The 20,597-nt window shown below is 55.3% G+C and overlaps 1 protein-coding gene across 9 annotated transcripts in view; it reads left to right on the plus strand.

The window, feature by feature from the left end:
• Positions 1 to 20,597, plus strand: part of PTP4A3 (protein tyrosine phosphatase type IVA, member 3) — an 80,238-nt gene that overhangs the window by 36,892 nt on the left and 22,749 nt on the right. For 7 of the 9 annotated variants that reach the window (XM_014524294.2, XM_006016432.3, XM_014524300.2 and 4 more), the window contains one exon: positions 18,019 to 18,654. In XM_014524294.2, the coding sequence (XP_014379780.1) occupies positions 18,550 to 18,654 (105 nt within the window). In that variant the 5' untranslated portion in view covers positions 18,019 to 18,549. Of the gene's footprint in view, positions 1 to 14,222; positions 14,624 to 15,380; positions 15,400 to 18,018; positions 18,655 to 20,597 lie in introns of those variants that run through there. The other 2 variants (XM_014524296.2, XM_025214491.1) reach the window with 2 other exon arrangements.

Here is a 20,597-nt window from a genome sequence, read left to right on the forward strand (position 1 = left end):
GATGGATCGTGCACCCAAAGAATAGTCAATGGTGCAGAGAAGAAGGATGTGGCTTAATCTGCTAGCCCCGCTGTCTGTGGCCAGCCCCTTTGTCTGGTAGCCTCTGCTTCGTGCTCTCAGTTTGCATTCCCTCATCGGGGCCTCACTTGACCGAAGCGTAGCTTGGGTTTAGGCAGCGCAGGAGTCTGAAGGCCAAAGAGCGCCTGGAGCAGCGTATGCTGGGGAAGAGGCATCCTCATCCAAAAGGTGATTTACTGCGTGTTCCCGGGCAGCGTCCAGATCCCCAGCGGCTCTCAAGTCAGGAGGATATTTATTTGCTTGACAGGTTATTAAAACAGAAAGCTCCATTTCTCGGTGTTCTGCCATGCTTCATGTGGTAACCGGCCTCCCGGCCCGCATCGCTGGGACGATTTGCATTTGAAAACCCATTAAGAATTGCTGGACTCGGGCTGAATCGCCAGTGAGCGGACTTGCCAAAAATATTTAAAACGCTGCAAATGAAAATGAGACCTGGTGGGAAATAAGGGATCTTGAGGTCTCCTGAAGCTGATGTGACCTGTGTCTTAGACGTGCTGCTTCGGGGGCTTGGTAGCACCTGTCCTGGGAACGTCTAAGACGTTCGGATAGCGTTGGCCTTGCCTTGAGAGGGAGCGATGCCTGTTCCTCTCTGAGTGTCTTGCAAGCTCCGGCATCGGTTGAAACCTCTTCTCGCCTGTAAAAGTCACACGGTATCTTCCCTGGTGAGGTTTTTTTTTTTAATTAAAAGCAACATTTCTCCGAGCTCCCGTTGGCAGCAGCTGCTCCAGCAGAGAAAACATTTATGGCACACAATCAATCTTGGCAGCCCCGGCTCGGAGCCTTACAAGTCATTACTCGGGCAATACGTAACAGAAATCAGCCCTTCTCCGCAGCTAAATGCCTTGCCGAGACGCACAGGCGCTAACTCGGGCGCGGTGATTGCTATGTTCCACCAACCGCCCTGGAAATGAGCTCCCTTGTCCCCCTGCTTCGTGCCGTGCTAGCGAGAATCCCCCTTCCACTCCTTTGCACGTATTTTTTCTTTTTAACTTCCAAGTCTTGGAGAGGGGCCCGAGCTGCCTGCAGGGAGCTGTGCCGCTGGCTCCTAATAACAGGCCTGGGTGTGTGACAGGATGTGTCATTTTTAGCTCCTGCCGGGATGGTTCCCTTCCACGGGATGCTGAGGTTGTCACATAGCCACGGGGGCAGGTGCTGCTGTGTGCCAAGCACCGGCTAAGGGCAAATGGCACAGGACCAGGGGGAGCAGGGATGGAGGCGCAGATGAAGAAAGGAGCAGGCAGGTGACAGCTGGCCGACCTCCGAAGCGCTCTGAGCAGGGACGTCATTCAGTCTTGCCTGGACTCTGACTGCCCTTCTGCAAGCGAGGCCAGATCCTGAGCCCTGCACCATTCAAGATGGAGAGGCTGGTTTAACATAGCAGGCATAAATTGCAGCCCAATCTGTGTTAAGAAGGGGAAGGTGTATGGTCGGACTCACTTGCTCTATTAGTGCATATTGCCTTCTGCTGTGTGTCCAGGCAGCTGCAGGTGTGTTTTGGAGTCGGCACAAATGCCAATGTGCCCAGAAACCATCCATCGGGGCTGCATGTGTACTTTGTGGCTGCTTGTGCATGTATAACGAGGGTTAAAGGTGGGAGGTCGCAACTTTCCTTTGGGTCTCTCTTACCGCCCGTAGGGAGGCATCTGGCATGCGTCTGGCCCACCAGCTCCGAGCTAAAGCAAAATGTCTTTGAAATTTTTCAAAGTCAAATCTCGTACCGCTCTCAAGAACTAATCTGGACTGAACTCTGCTGGCCAGAACCTCTTATCCCGGCTCCTTTCATCTGCAGCCTTCAAGCGCTATTCTTCTTGCAATGGCCATGCCATCCAGAAGGATGGGCGTGTTGGGATGGTCCTCCTGCCTGGAGAACTGTGTTTCAATAACAGATGTGGATCTGTGCTCAAGCTCGCAGGTTCCAGCTCACAAGGCTCAAAGTGTATCTTGTAAAATAGTCCAGGAAAGCCTTCAGACCTTGAGGAGAGAGGGTCCAAACCCTGTCAAGGCAGCAGCATCCAGCTCCCCAGCAACCAGACAGGTGACCCCAATAGGAAGTGCAACAAAAATGGAGCCATGGAAAGATCTGTCACAGACAGCAGCATGGACACCTTTGCCACTGTTTCCCCTGCCCACCCCACAAGCCAACACCAGCACTTCCAAAGCCAGGCACCAAAAGGAGCAAAGCAGCCTGCTTCGAACGCAGAGACAAACTGAAGAAGTCGCTTTGTACCTGCCTAACAGGACAGCCCACCCCAGTCTCCGGAGCGAGGTTCTCCAAGTCCGACACAGTGCTGAGAGCTGGAGAGAAGCTAACAGTCTCTGATGCCACAAATGCTGGATTCACCTTGGACTTGAAGGATCAGACTGGCAGAAATAGGTTTGCCACCAATGCCAAGGCTTTCTATAGCACTGAGCCCAGCATTGAGAGCCCCGAAGCTATTGGTGCCACCCTTGTAGAGGTCAATCTGACAGCACAGAAGGACTCTCAGTGGTGTGACTTATTTAGGAGGACATCATCTCTGCAGCTTGGCATTGCAGACCTTGCTGGCCAAACCTCTTTGCCAGGGCAATGCCTGGCCTCCCAAGCTCTTCTCTGCTTTCTCATGAGGAAGAGTTTTATGGGTGAGTTAGTGGCTGTGCAGCACTGAATGCCCTGGCACCGTGGCCAGGTCTGAGACTGCAGCTGCGTCCCTGTGCAGAGCACCGTGACTTCAGACACGGGGCATCCCCATGAAAATGCAGGCTCCAAGGTTAAGGACTTGCTTTTGGAGGGGCTCAGCTATTCAAGTGGTTGTATCCAGCACATCACAAGGCCGGGTGCGCTCGTGGCAGTGTTGGAGGGGATAACACTGCGTTGCCACCGACTTCCTAGAGAGCCTCTCCCTCCAAACATCAAGACACATCTTACATCCAGGGAGGATGCTGTTTCTGCACTCATGCAGCCTCATGGAGAATAGGGGCTTGCCTTCCCAGTACCCAGGCTGCTACGAGATGCGAGTCCCCATAATCCTTTCCTCCACCCTGAGGGGTAGGGATGGATTTAAAACAGCAAGGCAAGTGATGGAGAGTTGCAGACCCCACTGCAACTTTGGGCCCAGAGGAAAGCAGGAGAAAATGTGTGGCACGTGGTCGGCTCCAGCAACCACGCCAACCACCCCCTGCCCTATGGGGAACCCTTCTGCATCAGGGCAGCAATAGGCTCCAGATGCCGGCTCCCACGTAGTGGCTGAGCCTGTCAGCAGCACCTCACCGAGACCACGACCTTCTCGCCAGCCCCGTGTTGCTGTTGGGAGCCAGGTCACTCCTGGATACTGAGCTTGGCAGAGGGTTGGTTAAGAAAACCTTCCTGATGGAGAAAGCCCCTGCCTTTACCGTGAGCCGCATTAGTCCACCGACCATGTACTTTCTGATGGAGAAAGCACCTGCCTTTACTGTGAGCCGCATTAGTCCACCGACCATGTACTAGATGCTGAGAAGAAGTTATGAGTGGCATGAAAGCTCAAGCAGCAACACGTTGTGAAAGGCTCTTGCTTCCTCATACAACCCAGGTGCAATTTTCTTTGTGTTGGGGACAAAAGAGACTTGGTAACGATGGAAAGGATTTTCAAAACATTGGCACTGACTGTACCCCGAGTTTTCCTATATTGCATTCTTGGGACACCGGGTTTAGCATCGTGCTTCCTACTAGGTTGCCTTCAGAGGCACGTTCAAGTCTTCACAGCCCTTCACCCATCTTGAAGCATCTGCTCAGTGGTTTAGCAGGTGCATAATTAAATGAAAAGGCACCTTTTGTGGTTTGACATTACATTTCCTCTGGTGCTTAGGTTAGCCTGAAGTCTTGTCCTGACATCATAAGTGTGATGTGCTTGGAGGTTTTGAAGAGCAGGTTAGACTGACACTAGGCTGGGGAGGTTGAGTTAGGGATGATCCTGCCTTGAGCAGGAGGCTGGACTAGATAGCCTTGTGAGGTCCCTTCCAGCCCTCCTTGCTGTGATCCTGTGATCCCTGGTGATTTGTTGGTCTCCTCCCCAGAGGTGGCTGCATTTCCCTTCTGTTTGCTCTCTCTCTCTCTCTCTCTCTCTCTGTTTGGTGAGCTGCTCTAGGGTCATTCAGGACACAAGGCAGTGAATGTAAATGAATGGCATTCTCCTGCCATTCACCTTGGCAAGCCCCGTGCTTTTTAAACTTCCTGCAAGGGACTGTGCAGGGGTGGGGAAGCAATAGCAGGAAAGGAAATGCTAACACATGCCTAACATTGCTGCTGCTATTGTGTGCGGGGCGGTCTATAACAAGCAGGCCTCAGAATGAACTTCTGCCTCCTGCTTTTTCCTGCGGGCTCTTTTTTGACCTCCCTTTCCTGTGAAAACCCCCCGGAAAAGTTCAAGGGCTCAAACAGACCCTGCTTCCCCCATTGGATTCAGGCAGGTTTCATTTGTCTCTAAGCCCAAAGCGAGCCCATGAGCCTGGCACTTACGTTGCATGGTAGTATCCCTGGCAAGAAACAAGGCAGCCAATTCAAGCCTTAAGCTGCCTGCTTTGTGTGCATCTCCTGCTCGGCCCCAGATCCCGGGTTCACAGCTGAAGGCATCCGGGGCCTGAAATTTTGAGGTCCTGAGCACCTCGAGCGCTCTCTGGCTTCTCTCAGAAAACCAAAACCAGGTTTTTTCAAGTTGGCATCTGCTTCTGAGCATGTGAGCTTTTGCCCCTTTCCCTCGTGTTTCCCGTCTACCGTAGAGATCGTGGTCTCCCAGGAGGTGTGCACACCGATGCTGGCACAGCACCTGGAAGACGTGCAGCTCGTGTCGTGACGGAGCGAGAGGCAGGGAGGGCGCCCGAGGTGGGCACGAGGAGGAGGAGGCTGCCGAGGTCACGGGGCACTGCACCCAGCCTCGGCTTTCCCTGCGGTCTGGGTGACGGCGTGCAGCAAACCAGCGCAAAGACAGGATGTGCAGGATGGTGGCTTGCAAAGCTGAGTTACCAGCTGTGGCCCATCTCAAAACTGCTCTCACCCAGGTCCTTGGTCTGAAGGATGCAGCAGGATCAGGAGAAGGAAGGATTCCCCAGGGGAGAGCGGGGTGTCCAGGTGGCTTTTGCAACGCTGTAGGAATACAGGTACTCCCCTAGGGCTATATCAAGGCTCCCCGGTGAAGCAGGGAGGGTGAAGCAGAGTGAGAGAGATGAGAAAACTAAATCCCAGAAAGCAGCCGGAGACTTGGATTGCCACCCTGCAAGCCAGCTGGAGGTCATGCAAGGACGCGGCTTAGCAGCAGCTCCTCAGCATTGCCTGACGTGACTGCATCTCGGGGGAGAGCACCATACGGCGCCGAAGCCTTTACTCCCGCACTTGTGTGACAGCAGCGTGCAGAGAGCGGAGGGAGACCGGAGCCCTGTAGTGCCAGGCACTAACAAATAGTCTCTGCCCCAGGGAATTTGCATTCAGTCTCAGTGGGCAGGACAGGGCATGCATCTGTGGGTGTGTCGTGGCAGAAGAAAATGGGAGGATGAATACTCCCATTACACAGGTGGTAGCTGAGGTCACGCAGAGCCAAGGTCCTGTTTTCTTTTGTATCCTTTTAAATGCAAGCCTTTGATGTTTGTCATTGGTTTACAAAGCTGTTGGGCTACTGTGTGGATGGCTACAATACTACAAAGTTCAGCATCCTCTAAGGAAGAATAGGACTAAAATGAAGCCCCCCGGACACGCAGCCTTTAAAGGATTCCCAAGGAGACTGAAAGACCCCAGGCGCCCAACATGAGGACGCTGCAATTCTTGTTCTCCACGTGGTGACCCCTTAACGCGGCTGAACAAAAAAAGGACGTGTAATCAGGGAAGGGAAAAGGAGGCCAGAAGTTACTCGGGGCAAGCGGCTGTCTTTCAGGAATGGGAAATCCAATCCAAGCGAGATCACTTGAAGCAGGTGACAGCCATGGGTCCAGCATAGGATACACATTTAAATGGTGGAAGAGCACATCTCTGAAAGCATAAAAAGTGAAAGAAATCCTCTAATCAGAGTCTAGAAGCCTATGAGACATCTCAGGGGCATTAAAGAGAGCCATTAAAGCCGATGAGGACATTGCCAAGAAACTAAGCAACCGTCTGCCTTGGTCATCACCTGAGTGCTGAAGAATGAGCTGGATTTGGGGGCTGGTGTTACCAGTGTTGGAAAAGACAGGCAAGGATTTCTTAGGGCGATGTCTTTTATCGGTCTGTAGTTGGCACAGTTAAGACAAGCTTTTTGAATGCAAGATGTTCTTCGTCGGGTCTCTGCTTAATTGGCCCTACATCATTGGGCCAATAAAAGATATCCCCCTAAGAAACCTTTGCCTCTCGCAGAATTTCTGGACTGTCACGGCTACAGCATCACTCTTGCACTACGGGAACAGATGGGCTCCATTTTCAAATCGGTTACCAGTAAATTGACTGGAATAATCGTAGCAGCGCTGATTTGAGCGGGTCGTTAGCTCCTCCCGAAGAGCTGAACTGATGAGATCCAGAGTTTGAGCTGCCAGGCAGAATCTGCCCCTTCTCTTTGAAGGGCGTCAGCTCTCTTCTGAAAGCAAGCAAACCTGTTTGCTGGAGAAAATGTCATTCAAGTGAAAAGATGGGTGTAGAGGGCGGGGCGGGACGGCCCCTAGACGAAGTGGTTCAAAGAGGTATGAGCTGCTGTAGGTCACAACCTGTGTCGGCCTGCCGAAAAAGCCGAACCGGTTGCTCCCAGGTGCCGTGCTGCCCTGCCTTTTGGCTTTCAGGAGTGAATGAATACGGAGCTGCCATTTGCTCACGCTCAAAGGCTGCATGTAGATGTGCTGCCAGCCCCAAACTGCACCCGATCTTGCTCCTGGGGTTGAGGGTGCAATGAAGGTGCAGCAAGCACTGGCCACCTGACTCGGTCCCTGGAGTGGACTTGTATAACCAGGCTGAAGCCCAGACGGCACCTTCGCGGCGCTGTCCTCCGCAGGAGCAAAGAGCGTGCTAGCTTGGGTGTGCGGGGCACTTTCCAACAGCAGCAGACATAGCCTGAGGCTCTGAGAGATGCCTGCCCAGGATGGCTTCATTTCCCGGCCTGGATTCTTTGCAACCTTGTCTGAATTGTTACCCTCTGCCCCGCGTCGGAGGGAACGTCCCGGCTTCATTTTGACCCCCCCTGGAAGAGGGTGATGCAGAAAGCTGCAGACTTGGCTGCAAGAGGAATTTGCTCGTGTGACCAAGAAAGCAATGTGCTAATTTCTTTACATCGTCCTGTGATGGGTTGGTCGGGGGGACACAAGCTGGCTGTTCGTGTGCAGTCTGTAGCACCTATCAGCCAATTTGTCTGATTAAACCAAAGGAGGAGGGTCGTGGCCAGCTGTCCCGGGTACCCCAAGGGGATGCCCTCCTCAGCCTGGCAGTGAAGAGGGTTAGTCCTGGTAGCTGGGCACGGAGGAGTCCCTGTTTCTGCTTCCGGCTGACAAGCTGGCTTCGATCAAAGCTGTAGGCCAGATGCGTCTAAGCTCAGAGCTGAATCGGTGACCTGACACTTTTTGCAGTTCCCTAGCAGACCTCGCGGGCAGCCGCAGACGCCGGGTACCCCGCGTATCGGGGTCCTCTCTTGGCTGAGACACCTAGGTTGGGAGCCCAGTTTGCAAAGGCAGGCCCTGAACCTCCCTCCCTGGGTGCCCTACGTCTCTCTTTACCTGCCTCTCCAAGGCCCTGAGTCGCAGCTAGTCTCCATCCTTAGCGGGATGAAGCTGGGCAAACCACCTGCTTCAGCCGCAGGTGAGATGCCTGCGAGGAGCAGCGCCCCTGGTTTCTATAGTGACTGGCAAGCCGCAGCACAGGGCTTTATATTGCAGTGGGTTGCATAAAAAGCTTTTCAGAGTACTTTGCAAAGCCCAAGGATAAGTGCTGGGAGGGTGGTGACACCCAGGGAAATGCAGCTGCTGCTACAAGCTCAGCCTTGGTAATAAAAAGGGAGCTTTGTCTGAAGCTTGCCGCTTAACGCCTTGTCAACAAAGAGATCATCTCTCTTCTTGCAGCAAAGCGCTCTCTGGGGTGGGGGGGGGAGGAAAAATAGGAGAGACTGTGGGAGCAAGGACTGCCTTCTCCCCTCCATCCCCGCTGCAGAGCAAATGGGGACCTCAAACGCACGCCCCACCTTCCCTGACTTCGTGTTTTACAGCTGAAACCCAAATAGCTTCAGATTTCTTCACCTGTTTGATCTGTGCGTGTCGCGTTATGGTGTAAGTTGAGATAGCGACCTCTGAAACTCTATCAGAAACTGGGGGGGTGTTTCCAGCAGAAGCTGCTGCTCATCTTTTCCTAGTTGTCCAGAAAGCGCTGCACAAACGAAGGGCACCGGGTAGAAACCCTCTGACCCGGCTTGTAGCAGCGAGACGGTAATAATCCACGTGACGTGGCGTTTACGGCGTGGTGGTGCGCAGCTGACCAAAGAGCAGCAGAATTGCTACTCCACATCTGAGATTCGGGGCTTATTCTTATCCTCAGGTTGGGGTGTGCATGCGGGGGAAAAAATCTGGAGGTTCGACCCTGGGAAGACCAATGTAAATCCCGTGACCTGGGACTGTGTAGCATGAATAAGGCAAAGCTGATATGCTCACTGGTCAGGAAAATGCTGGGAGAAGTGGAAACTTCTCGTTTTATTCTTGCATCACACGGTGGCATTTTGCACTTTGCTGATGCGTCCCAGCAGAACCGTTTTATTACCCTCTATTAAGGCGAAGCCTTACATTACTGTGTACCAATGGAAATAACAGTGCAAAATCCACCGCAGGGGGTTTTCAGTGCTGCCGCGGCCAATCCATTCCACCCCTGGGTGAAGCTTGCCAGGAAGGGGCAGCTTGATTGCTCCCGTAATGCTGTCGCTTCCTGTTTTGATTTTTACATGCTGCAAAATCCAAAGTGCTGGGGATTAACGATCGCAGTATAACAGAGTGGTAGGGTGGACGCTGCAGCAGACGGGTGGATACAGATTGGGTCAGTGCTCTCCCAGCTTTTAAAGGGATCACAGGGAATTTAGTGGTAGCAGGTAACCAATTTAGTGACTGTTAATACTGGGGGATCACAGAAGTTGGTCCTCCAGAGTAAGAGCCCTCCTGCTGATGCGTTGTAAGACTGACTCCTTGTTCTCGGTGCTGGGGTCTGTCCACAGGACGATGTGCCACAGACTGGCCCGGTGTCTTCTGAGCACCAGGTGTCCTGGGTAAGAGGGTATTTGAAATGCTTCAGAAATGATGATGATTTTTCTTTTTTAAGATCCAGCTAATTAATGCTACAGGTAGCGCCCCTCTGTCCTCCCATGGTCCCTTCCACCCAGCGCTCCCAAAGTACCTGATGACTGTGACTTCCTAAGAAAGGATGTCATGAAACTTAAGACATTGGTTTGACAGTTTAGAAGCGGCTCTGAAACGTGGAGCTGACCGGCGCTGGACTTCGAAGCACCCCAGCTGGTCCAGTCTGATGGCTTCCCAGGAGATCCCACATGCTCATTTCTAGGGTCTGAGCTACCACTATTGGAGACCATCATTCCCGTATTGGAAACGCGTGGGTTGGAGCTTGGGGCCAGTCCCAAGGAAGGGAAAACGACTCTGCCTCCCCGCTACAGGCCTCACTAGAGCACGGATTAATACAAGCATTGATCAGTGCACGTGCAAATCGCAGAGGCCCTGATCGTAACAGCATGAACCAAAACAGGCCCAAGTGAATTCAGACCTGGGCTCACCATTTCTGCCTTGCACAGAAGCACTGGAAAAAGTACTTTGTTAGTCTTAGGGGTGACCCCCCAGGCCAACAGATAGAGGGTGAATCGAGAAGACCAACACGGGGGTCAAACCTTATAGTGTCCAGGCAAGCAGGTGGCCCTGTCTGGGGTGCACTAATGGGTAAGAAGTAGGATGTGAATACTGTCCCCTGAAGATGTTTTAGTGCTTGGTGAGAACAACGATGTGGCTGCACTAAACATGAACTTTTTTTTGATCCGTGTCTAAAAAGGGTCCTGGGAACCCTTAGTTCTTGGCCCTGGGCTTGGAGGTTATGCTCATGCCTGCAAATGCCCACCTAGCACCGTGGACCGGCTGATCACGGATGTTCGTGTCTAGGCTTGTTTGTAGACGATAAACCTGGCTGAGCTCTTTGTCACTAAGCCTGAGGCCTCTTCCTTGTAACAGCGAGTTTGTTAAGGGCTTGGCATTACGGCGGGTATTGTGACAGCGCACGCACATCTCGTCCAAACAGAGGTTGCCGGGGATGACGGGTGACGCCTAACCCCCGAACAACACTGGCGAAGTCAGATGACAGCATCGATGGACAACACGGGCGGCTCCGTGGAGACCTACGCCCGTACGCAGTGCTCGTGGTATCGGCGTGGCTGCGGCTGAATCGCCGCGTCCGAACTCTGCCGGTGGATAGAAGCCGGGTGTGCGCGGCCACCTGGGATCGCATCTGCAAATGCCTGCATCCCTGCCCGAGCGCTCTGCTCCTCCTGCACCCACGGCTTGCCATGAATCTGACCTCTTCAAAAGAGCTTGGCAGCACTTTGGGGTTCAGATCCCCTTGAATCCAGTCCTTAACACTTGAAGCTCCTTTGACAGCTCCCCACTGTAAATTTTGGTAGGCAGATGTACAGCACCTAACACGGTCGGGCCCAGAGAGAGCCACTGCATTGAGAGAGGTGAATGGTAATCAACCTTTTCATTAGCAGAAAGACTAATGGTTTTAACAGCCAAGTCAGGTGACTCTTGTTTTTTTTTTAATGCTACTTGTTTTAATGGTCAAGCTGCTTTGGCTGTGAGAGTCGCTTCCTGGCCGTTTCCTGCCGCGGTGACAGAACAAGGGCCCCAGATGTGCGTTTCCTGCTTCCAGGAGCCAAGGAGCGAGTGGAAATGTCTGCTTTTGTCTTGCAGCGGTGTGAACTTGTATTTGTTTCCCCAGCCTCCCTGGCCTTTCACGGCTCCAGATGGGGTTTTTTTTGTTTTTTTTTTCCTTCAGCCGAACCAAACACGTTCACCAGATGCAGGGGTGAGAGGGGTGTTAAATATAGAAAGCAGGTGTCTCTCTGAAAGAGAAGTACCCCAGTGTTTATCTGGAGTGCAGAGGGGCTTTCACCGGATACTCCGTGCAAAACAAGCCTGTCGGAGCCGCCTCGTCCCAACTGCAGCCGCTTGGGCAGGCCCGGGTGATGGACTGCTTATAAATAGCCCGTGGAAGCAAGCTGCTCGGCCACTTTGCATCCTGCAAGGACGCGGGGCCACTTCCCGGGGACTGGACTAGGGCAGCTCGCTGCTTTGGCAGTAGGACGCGGGCCACGAGTCTGGAGTCTGCAGTCTGCAGGCCGGTGTGGACCGGGCTGCCCCGAAGGAGGACTCAGTAGATGCCGCTGAGCTTGGGCATTCGCTGCCTGTGCTGGTGCTGGATGGATTGTCGTCATCCAGGGACAGGCTGTCCCCTTGCAAGGGCGAGAAGCATGTGACGGAGGCTGCTTCCGAGTCTTGTTGGAGGCAATCGCTGTGGCACATCCTTGGTTTGGGTAAGACTTCAGCCCCTGAGCACGGGGAGGCCGCGAGGATGGGGACCGTGTCTCCTGGGAGGTACCTGGGAAGCACTGCTGCTTTCTGCAGGAGCAAGGGCTTTTCGGGGACATCAACAGGCTTCCCCTTTCCATGGCCTTTTTGCTTTTTGTTCTCCTCCCCTTTGCATGTGTGCTGACTTGGGGAGAAAAAGGGGTTGCGGTTGCTCTGTGGAAATGTAGTTCCTCTGTTGCCAGTCCAGGAGTTTCTCCCTGCGCGGCTGGGGGCTTCGCTGGGTGAAGAAGATCCCCTTCTCACCCACAGGCCAGGATGTCCAGGGAGTGAGAAGACGGCATGCACGCACATTTGAGCCCCATGCCGGACTCTGGTCGCTCAGGCATGGGATTGCTGCTTGTGTTGGAGCACGGCCGGCTGCTGCCCGTTCTCGCACAGCACAGTATCCGGCTGGCTCATCCGGTTTCCACATCCGACTCTGGGCGGGTGAAACCCCCACAGCCTTATGTTAGTGCAAAGGCATCCACAGAGCACCGTGTTTCCCAGGCAGGGAACCGAGTTTGCACGGGGGAAGGGGCCAGCAGAGCCCACGTGCTCTGGCGGGGATAAAGCAGGAGGTGGGAGGCTCTGCTCTGCTCCCGGCTTCATCTGCGGAGGACTTGGGCTGAGAGAATTGAGCCATCTCCTCGGAGTCAGCGATGGCTGAGGTGGGTGGGAAGAGGATCTCTGCCCAAGACTGCCCCTTTCTAGAGAACGGCACCATCCAGAAGAGCAAGTCGTATCGGCCGCCCCAGCACACCTTAAGTCCGTCCATACCAGGGTCCCCTCCCTTGCACTGGGATCTGGCTTGTTCTTAATGAGCAAAGGGGCTTTGCCAATGGGCCCCAAGCTCGGGGAACTGCGACTGACCCAGTTTGGGGTCGTGGCTTGGAATGAGGGAAGCGGTGGTTTCTTGGGGACCCGTTCATTTGCCCTCCGTTTTCAAGTCGCTCCCTCGGCAGAGGTATTTGTGCAGCAGCGCAGTCCCCGGGCAGCGGCGTGCCTCCAGAGGTGAAGGTTTGGGGGGCAAAACGCGCTCCGTCTCACGCCAGGTGGACGTCCCTGGCTAGTCTGCGGCAGGCATCCTCCGTGTCAGGGGAGGTGGCGGGCTGGCTGATGTGCTGCAGAGACGTGGGCAGATTTGCAAGCCCACCTCGAGCTACGAGCCTGCACCGGGATTTGAAGGCCACCTGTTGAGAGATCTTTCTCTTGACTGAGCCAGCACCACGGTGGCTGGGGCGAAGGCACGGGAGCAGGATTTGAGAGACTGGCCACCAGGCCAAATTCCCTGACCTATAATCGGGGCCAGATTTTCCAGATGTGCTCATCATGCCGCAGGCCGCGTTCGCTGGGAAAAGTAGCCCGTCTTTCCGTGCCTGGTCCCCACTTCCTAAGGTGAACCCGCATGCCGCTCCCATCTGCACCCTTTACCTAGTCTCCCCTGACTGTAGCCTCTTTGGGACAAGGGCTGCCTGTACTCATGCAGCATTTAGTACTGAGGTCCTGCTGGGTTGCAATGGGAGCTGTACCTGTCTTCCTGAACTTCCTGAGCAAAGTCAAATTGGCCAGACCAGCACTCCTGCCTTCAGTCTTTACCCCTCCAGTGCTGCTAGTTTGCAGTGTTTTCAACATCGGGTGCATGTAGGCACACCGGGCAGTGGCGTGTTGACATGACTGATGGTGTAGCACGAACGGTGAGGGTGACGGAAACACGGGGTAGCCGCCCCCCTTCCCGCAGGCGAGCCCAGTGCCAGCCGCGTTTCGTGTGGTGTGCACAGCAAGGAGAGAACCAAGCAGAGGCATTTTGCTCTGGCCGATCGTCTCCCGTTTCAGTTTACTTATGTGCTTATGTGCTATTTTGAGAACCGGCCGCATCGTGCTAAGCAGCCTGTGACCTGGGGAAGGTACGGGCTTCAAAACAAGAGTCTCGCTGTCGAGTCAGTCTCCTTGTGGGGATATAACGGGGCGCTGACAAGAGCGGCGGACCGTGGTAGAGCGCTCCCGTTGGAACTGGGGCTCTCCCCTTTCTCCCACGTGTTCATCGCCTGGCCAGTGTATCCCAAAGACTCCACTTAGTTTTGGGGCTGTTGAGTTGCAGAGGCTTGAATCTGTGCAGCAGTGATGTTCTGGGACTGTTTCTTTCTGGAAAGCCCCATAAACGGTATGCTTGCAGGAAGGAGGGGCTGTACAAGTTTGCTGTTGCTTTCCCCTCTAATTGAGCACACTGCTAAATGTCCTATAGCGGTAGGTGGGGTATCTCTTCATTCCCTGGAGAGATTTTCATGCCCTGCAACTTTCCCCAAGTACTGGCATGTTTCTTGTTCCTCCTCCTGCTTGCACCCTTCCAATGCAAGGAGCCAGCCCCTGTGCTGCTGCTATTCGATCCCATCAAATTCAGGCATGGAAGCACTTTTGTCAGCAGCGGTTATGTAATTCAGACGAGCTGCTCTGCGCTACACCTTAGGACATGCACACGTGTGTGTCCATGTGGGGGTGTGCAGGATCCTGAGAGCAGCAAACCAGGAGAGCTTTAGTAGTAAGACCCCAGGGAAGTGGCTGCCCTCCCGGCCAGCCAGGCTGTGGTCGGGCTAACCTAGTCCACGTGTCTCTCCTCGCAGCCCAGCTGCTTCCCGGCACTGCTCGTTACTTATTTACACGCATGCAGACCTACGGCACGCACCCCGTGCTCCTGCTCGTCCTCTCGCAGGCTTCAGGCTTTATAACCCAGCTGTAGAGTAGGCTTCTTTCCAGAGCAAACCTCCACTTCTGTGTTGCTGGGAAGGGGCCTGGATGGAGAAAACCCCGTGGAAAGCTTAGCTGACCTAAGAGCATTATAGGCGCATTAGTTTGACTTGAGCGGCGTCCGTGCCCTGCGGCCGCTTGGGGCAGACTCGACTGGTTTCAAGCAGAGGGGCTATTCTGGCCAGAAGCGGTGCAGGCTCTGTCCTGCTCGGGGGTCTCGTACGCTGGTGCGGACGCTTGAGACTTAAAGGTAAGAGACGGGTCAGCCTTTGCCGGGCTCTTTGCACGTGATTGATAGTTCGCTGTTGCTTAGAAACCTGGGCAAACATGACAGCGGACATCTCCGTCGTACTTTGCTGGCCAGGGATACGGTAAAGCGTCTCGGTGCGGAGGGGTTTCCTCGGCCCGGCTAGCAGAGCGGTGTGGCAGGGGAGAGGAGGAGGAGGAGGAGGAAAGTCGCGTGGCTTTGTCCCAAAGGGGAGTTTTTTAGGGGAGCTGCTGTACCCTGGAAACATCGGTCTCATTTGCCCCACAGCAGGGCGAGGGTGAATGCAGCGGCTCCCTTGCGTGGTGGGTAAAGCTGCCTTTGAACCGCGTCCGTGCTGTCTCAGGAGGCAGGTGGTGGCAGGAGTTGGGTGCAGCTTGCCAGGGCAAGCACAGCGGCAGCAGCTGCCAAGGGCGCTTCCCTGCAGTGCTCACTTCCAGCCCCGAGGAAGGACCCGCGCTGGCCGGCACCACGGATGCTCTGCTATAACATCTCTGTCTCTCTCTCTCAATCGCCTGTTGGTTTTTAATCTCCTGCCTGCTTTGTAAATCCGCCCAGGGATCACTCCCCCACACTCCTCCAGCCAGGCTCTCGCAAACCAGTTCCTCAGCCAACCCCATTTCTGCAGCCCCTTGAGTTCACCTCCAGGCAAAACGCGTCCGCCTTGTTGGCTGGGTCTTATCCTGCCTCCCCTGCACCCGCTGTTCAGCTGTCCGGTCGCGGCCAGGGCCAGAGGACCAGCTCGCTGGTGATCTCAAAGTGTGAGTGCATGCGGGGAAGGCCAGGCGTCTTCCCCATCCTCCTCAGCTTTGTTGTATGTGCTGGAAACGTGCGCCAGGCTGAACCACTGCTTGCTGCTGGCACCTGGGAGCTAGTGCTAGAGCTAATCTGAGCAGTTGCCAGCCTTGAACCTCCCAGCACCCTGGGGAGGTAGGCAAGAGCCATTGTCCTCAGCTCGCAGATGAGAGGTTGAGTCCCAAAGGGACCAGGTGACTTGCCCAAGGTTCCCTAGGAAGTCTGTGGCAGGGCAGGGAACTGAGCGCAGGTCTCTCCATCCCTGTGCTTAGCGCCTGCACCACTGAGCCTCCTTCCTCCCTGGCATTGGTGAAGCCGGTACGAGTCCTGTTTGTTCCTGCCTTTCTTCCCACTGCAGTCACTCCAGGGCAGGAAGCCGGCAGTCCTGCTTGGCTCAAATCCTGAGGCTCTTGGCACTCTGGTGGGTGTTTGAGCCAGGGAGGTGCATGCAGAAGGGAAAGGTACCTACAGGGGGACATCCTCTCCCTCCTGGGTAGATCTTGCACTTCTCCCTACTTCTGCCAGCAGCTTCTCCCAATGGCTCCCCTACTTCTGCCGCAGGGGAAGATCTTCCCTAGTAGCAGAGCTCCCAACCCAAGCAGGACCTGAGCGAGGAACTCCTCTCGTGCCTCCTGGAGACGGTACGGTCAGGATACGCGCTGTATGTTAATGCCACTCTTGGACCGGTAGGAAGCCTTGAGGTCCCCGTGGCTTTTGGTGATGTTCTTGACACTGTTGAGCTACATGGGATGGGATAGTCCAGCTGGGGCTATGGCGTGTTGACAGCATATGGTTTATCAATACAGGTCCACTCATGTTTGGGAAGTTTGTGTCCTGGTGTCCGTGCATCTAGACATCCCCCTGCACACCCTAGTCTAGGCAAGGTCTGTTGTGGTGCAGGGAAGGAGGCAGAGTCATCTGATGAGGGCACTAGGTTGGCACCCAGGAGATCTAATACCATTCCCAGCCCATGCAGCAATTCACGTGTCTCTGTGCAACCCTTGGGCCCTGCCCTCGGCTTCTCCATGCTCTGGGCTCCATGGTTGAAGAGCACTTCACTGGTGGCTCCATCTAGCTAAGGTTTGAAAGGAGCTGGCTGGGAACAAGCCACGAAATACGCAGGCTGCTGTTCCTTCCTGCTCCAGGGTTTGCCTCCAGGATGGGGCGTGGGACAGGGCACGCTGGGACTAGGAGGCATTAGGGGAATGGGAGTCCCTGGGCGTTGCAGGCAGCAAATGGGGAAGCCCAAGAAACTTGTGACAGTGTCTTGAAATCAAGCTAGGAAGCTGCCGTGCAGTTGTGTGGCTGTCCTGCCTTTGCTGCTCCCCGCCTTCGGGGTGAAGCTACAGAATAGCCCTCCATCCACCCTCCCGTGCCCCACAGGAAACCTGCTCTCGGACTCAGCTGGGAAAGGTGGCCACCTGCACCCAGGGCTCGGGGGTAGATCCCTTCTTTCTGAAGCAGATGGCCAGGTTCTTTCCCGGCAGCTGCTGGTTTTTAATAGCGAGTGCTTGCATAAGAACGCAGATGTGGGTGCGTCTGATAAGAAAAGCCTCCGTGCCCAGACGCTGCCACTAGCAACGCCCGCTCCGCCTTTCCCAGAGCCGTGCTGGGCTGGATGCAGCCTGTTCCAGGCAGTCAGAAGGCGCTTCCTCTCCCTTGCAGCTCTCCCCATCGCTGCCCAGCCCTTCCCTCCACCCAGCCAGGGGCCCAGGTTTGGTGCAGCTTGTAAACCAGCGAAAAACCTGATGTGAGAGAAGAGCTGGGGGTTTGGAGAGAGGGAAGGTGCACTCATGAGTGCCTGGTTGCAGGCTGCGGGCTTCCATCTGCAGCAGCTGCCCTTCCTTGCTTAGCTGTCTGTAACCTGCACCCCCAGGAGACGTGCCCACCCCACTTGTTATCCAGAGCCTGCTCCGTAGCCCATCCCCCCAGGAGATGTGCCCACCCTGCTTGCTATCCATAGCCCGTACCCACCCTGCTTGCTATCCGAAGCCTGCTCCGGCATCCAGCAGCGGTTCTAGGAATTGAGTTGCATCAGGGCTGGGCACCTGTTACAGTCCCAACCTAGCAAAGAGCTCTGACCTCCCTTACGCCTTCCTCCTCCCCTCAGGCAGGCTCTGCTAGGCATTTGCATGAGAAAGGTCCTCTACTTCCAAAGTGCAGGAGTCCCCAGTGTCCAGACCGGGTGGCAGGCCTGCATGGGAAGAAACCTGCAGTTTCCAAGCAGGTCCGTGCAGAGCCGTGGTGCTAGCGTGAGCCTGGCCGGGCGTGACGTAGGGCAAGGAGCAGTCTAACACGCGACCCAGAACAACCATTGGTTTAGTGTGCTTATGGCTCCTGGCAGGACAGCCCTGCAGATCCATCAGGATCAGGCATAGGCAACCCTGGACCCGGACTGTCTGATTCCCAGGTGCATGGGGCTGTCCATGGCTAATGCTGACAATCAGAGCTGAGATGGATGGAGACTAAAATTGGTGTGTTTTACCCCAGATTCTTTCTGGGTTAGCCCTCCCCTGGATTGCACGTGCAAACTCCCTTGCTTGCTCCCGCAGGGATCTTACCCTGTTTGTGTTCTTCCCCCTCAGACTCTCTCTACCACTGACGGGCTGTGGATTTATGGAGGCACCAGGAAGCGGCTTTGAGTATTGCCACGCGCAGCATCGTGCCCGGTGAGGAAGAGACGTCGCCGGCTCGCCTGACCCCGTGTCCGCGCCCTCGGGTTTAACCATTCAAGGCCCCCGTGCATGGCTTTCATGCCCAAGGGACTCCTGCTGGCTGCAGCCGCGGCCTGATCTGCTCCGGGCTCCCGTCGCTGCTCCCAAATACTCCACGTATCCAGATGGGGTAACGTGACGGAGGGAGCGGCACGCGAGGAGCTCACCCAACGCAGAGGCCTTTCGAGAGGGAGCCTGGCGGCCAGGCAGGCGGCAGCCCTCCATTGCACACACGAAGGGAACTGACACTACAAAAAGGAAGACTGTCGTGGACTGTCATCGTTAATATTATTTGGCTTCTGGCACGGGGGGTCTCGGTGCAGGCCCGGTGCTGGGAATATTTGCACAACGTTTGTTCTGAATCTCCCTCCCCGCACACTCTGCTCCCCGCACCACTGCACCATGGCCCGTATGAATCGGCCGGCGCCCGTGGAGGTCTGCTACAAGAACATGAGGTTCCTCATTACCCACAACCCCACCAATGCCACGCTCAGCACCTTCATCGAGGTAAGGAGGAGGGGATGGAGCCATCCTTCCACCTGTGGGTCACCCGTTCATGCCCAGCTGTGGGGCAGCTTGATGTTGGTCTGTACCGGGGGATACAAGGGGGTGGCTGGTCTCGGGGCAGTTCCCTGCTAACGAGCATCCACGTGGTGCTCATGAGCATTTGCAGTAGAGGTGGAGGCCATGTGCCACGAGCTGTCTCTCACAGGCGGGGCACTGAGGATCAGGGCAGTCGCACAGTCTCCTTCCTCCTGCCCCGTGTCCTGCCAGTGCTTTTGGCAAGCCCCTCAGGGCAGGGCCTGTGTTGTCAGCCAGACTCGTGGCTGGCGTTGCAGCCGGCGGGAGCTCTCCGGGCAGATCCCAGCCCATGGGCATGTCCAACACAGGCCATCTCTGCTCCCCAGATAATGTGCTGACTCCTCTCCCTCTCCATCAACCGGCCTCAAGTGACGGCGAGGAGTTCTTGGGGTCGGGGGGGCTTTTCCTCCTGACCGGATCTGCACTCCCGTTGCATCTTGGCTGCGGGGAAGGCATGAGCTTGTAACCCCAGCACTGGAAACTGGCATTTCCCCTCTTGGGAGCACATCCCTATTCTCTGTGTTGATCACGTGTAGCACTAGCTTCAATGCACTAGTTCCCTAGTGAAACCTCTTGCCCACTGCAGCTCACTTCAGGCAGGGGCGTAGCTATTGGGCCACTTGTCCCAGGCTGCAGGAGGGGCATGTGTCAGTTCAGAGCACCCTGCTCCGACTTGCAGGCTTCTCTTGGCTTTTCAAATGCCTGGGCTGAGCTGGCTGCCATGCTTTGAAAATGTTCCCAGGGCTGCTTCTGCAGGAGGACGAGGACACAGCAGGTGACCCAGCTGGAGATGCCCAGTCCCACACGAATGTGGTAGTGGTCAAGCAAGGGTGTCTGCATTGAGCTGTGCACGGCCACGGCCCCTGCGCTCGCATCTCTCCTGGAAGGTGAGGTCTGCAGACCTACCCCGTGTTCCTGGACTCGGGCCGTAGCCCGTTGACACTGCTCGTAGCATGTGCTCAGAAGCGGACTCCTGTTCTCTCCTGCTGGGGACCAGCAAGCAGCGTCTTTGCTTGAGCAACACAATCCCATGGCTGTACAGATATGTCTATCTCTGCTGCCTGCCGTCTCGGTGGTGGAGCTCTGCCCACCCAGCTCGCAGCCACAGGCCAGCAGCTTCTGTCCCTCATTTGAGTCCAGCTGGCTAAAGGTGAATTAGAGCTTGTGTTGTAATGCTGCACAGATAAGTAGCTCAGTGAGCTCTCTGCCTGGATTGAGCACAACACAGGCAAAGCGCCTACCTGTAGCATATGGTCCAGTGAGAAGCAGTGCATCGGGCATTATCCACTGCTCCCTGCAGGTGGGGGGGTGGAGGTGGGGCGCTGCTTCTCCAGGGGCCAAAGCCCAACAAGGACATGGCTTGAGTTCAGGGTTCAGCAAAATGGCAAAGGAGCTGGAAATGGCTTCTCCTCAGGACCCCAAGCCCTGTGCATTCACCTGCTGGGCATCACCTTTGGATGTTACTTGTGCTTGAAGGTTTAATTTTTTCCATCCTGAAAGCAGCTGGACTCTGGGTATCGCATGCCATCTGCATGCCTTGCAAACCAAACACTTTGCACTGTGCCCCAACCCTGAGCGACTCTGAAAGGGTTGGGGGTGAGAAGTCGAGCAACCTCTCCCCGCGTCTTTGAGTGCAAGAGCCCAGGGTGCAACAACAGCAGGCTCCATCCACCTGCTTCTGACCGTGTGTGCAGAGAATGGCTCGGAGGGGACATCAGTGCTGGTGGGATCCTGCAACTGTGTGGGCATTTTCCCTAAGGCTTATTCGGCATACTCCATCCTGAAGACCCCAAAGCATTTTAGCTGCAGTCTTGCAGGAGAGCTGGCATCTGGCCTTGCTCCAGCACACATTTCAGCAGTGAGCATTC

This window comes from Alligator sinensis, unplaced genomic scaffold (assembly GCF_000455745.1).
Source record: "Alligator sinensis unplaced genomic scaffold, ASM45574v1 scaffold721_1, whole genome shotgun sequence".
In the NCBI taxonomy this organism is placed as follows: domain Eukaryota; kingdom Metazoa; phylum Chordata; order Crocodylia; family Alligatoridae; genus Alligator; species Alligator sinensis.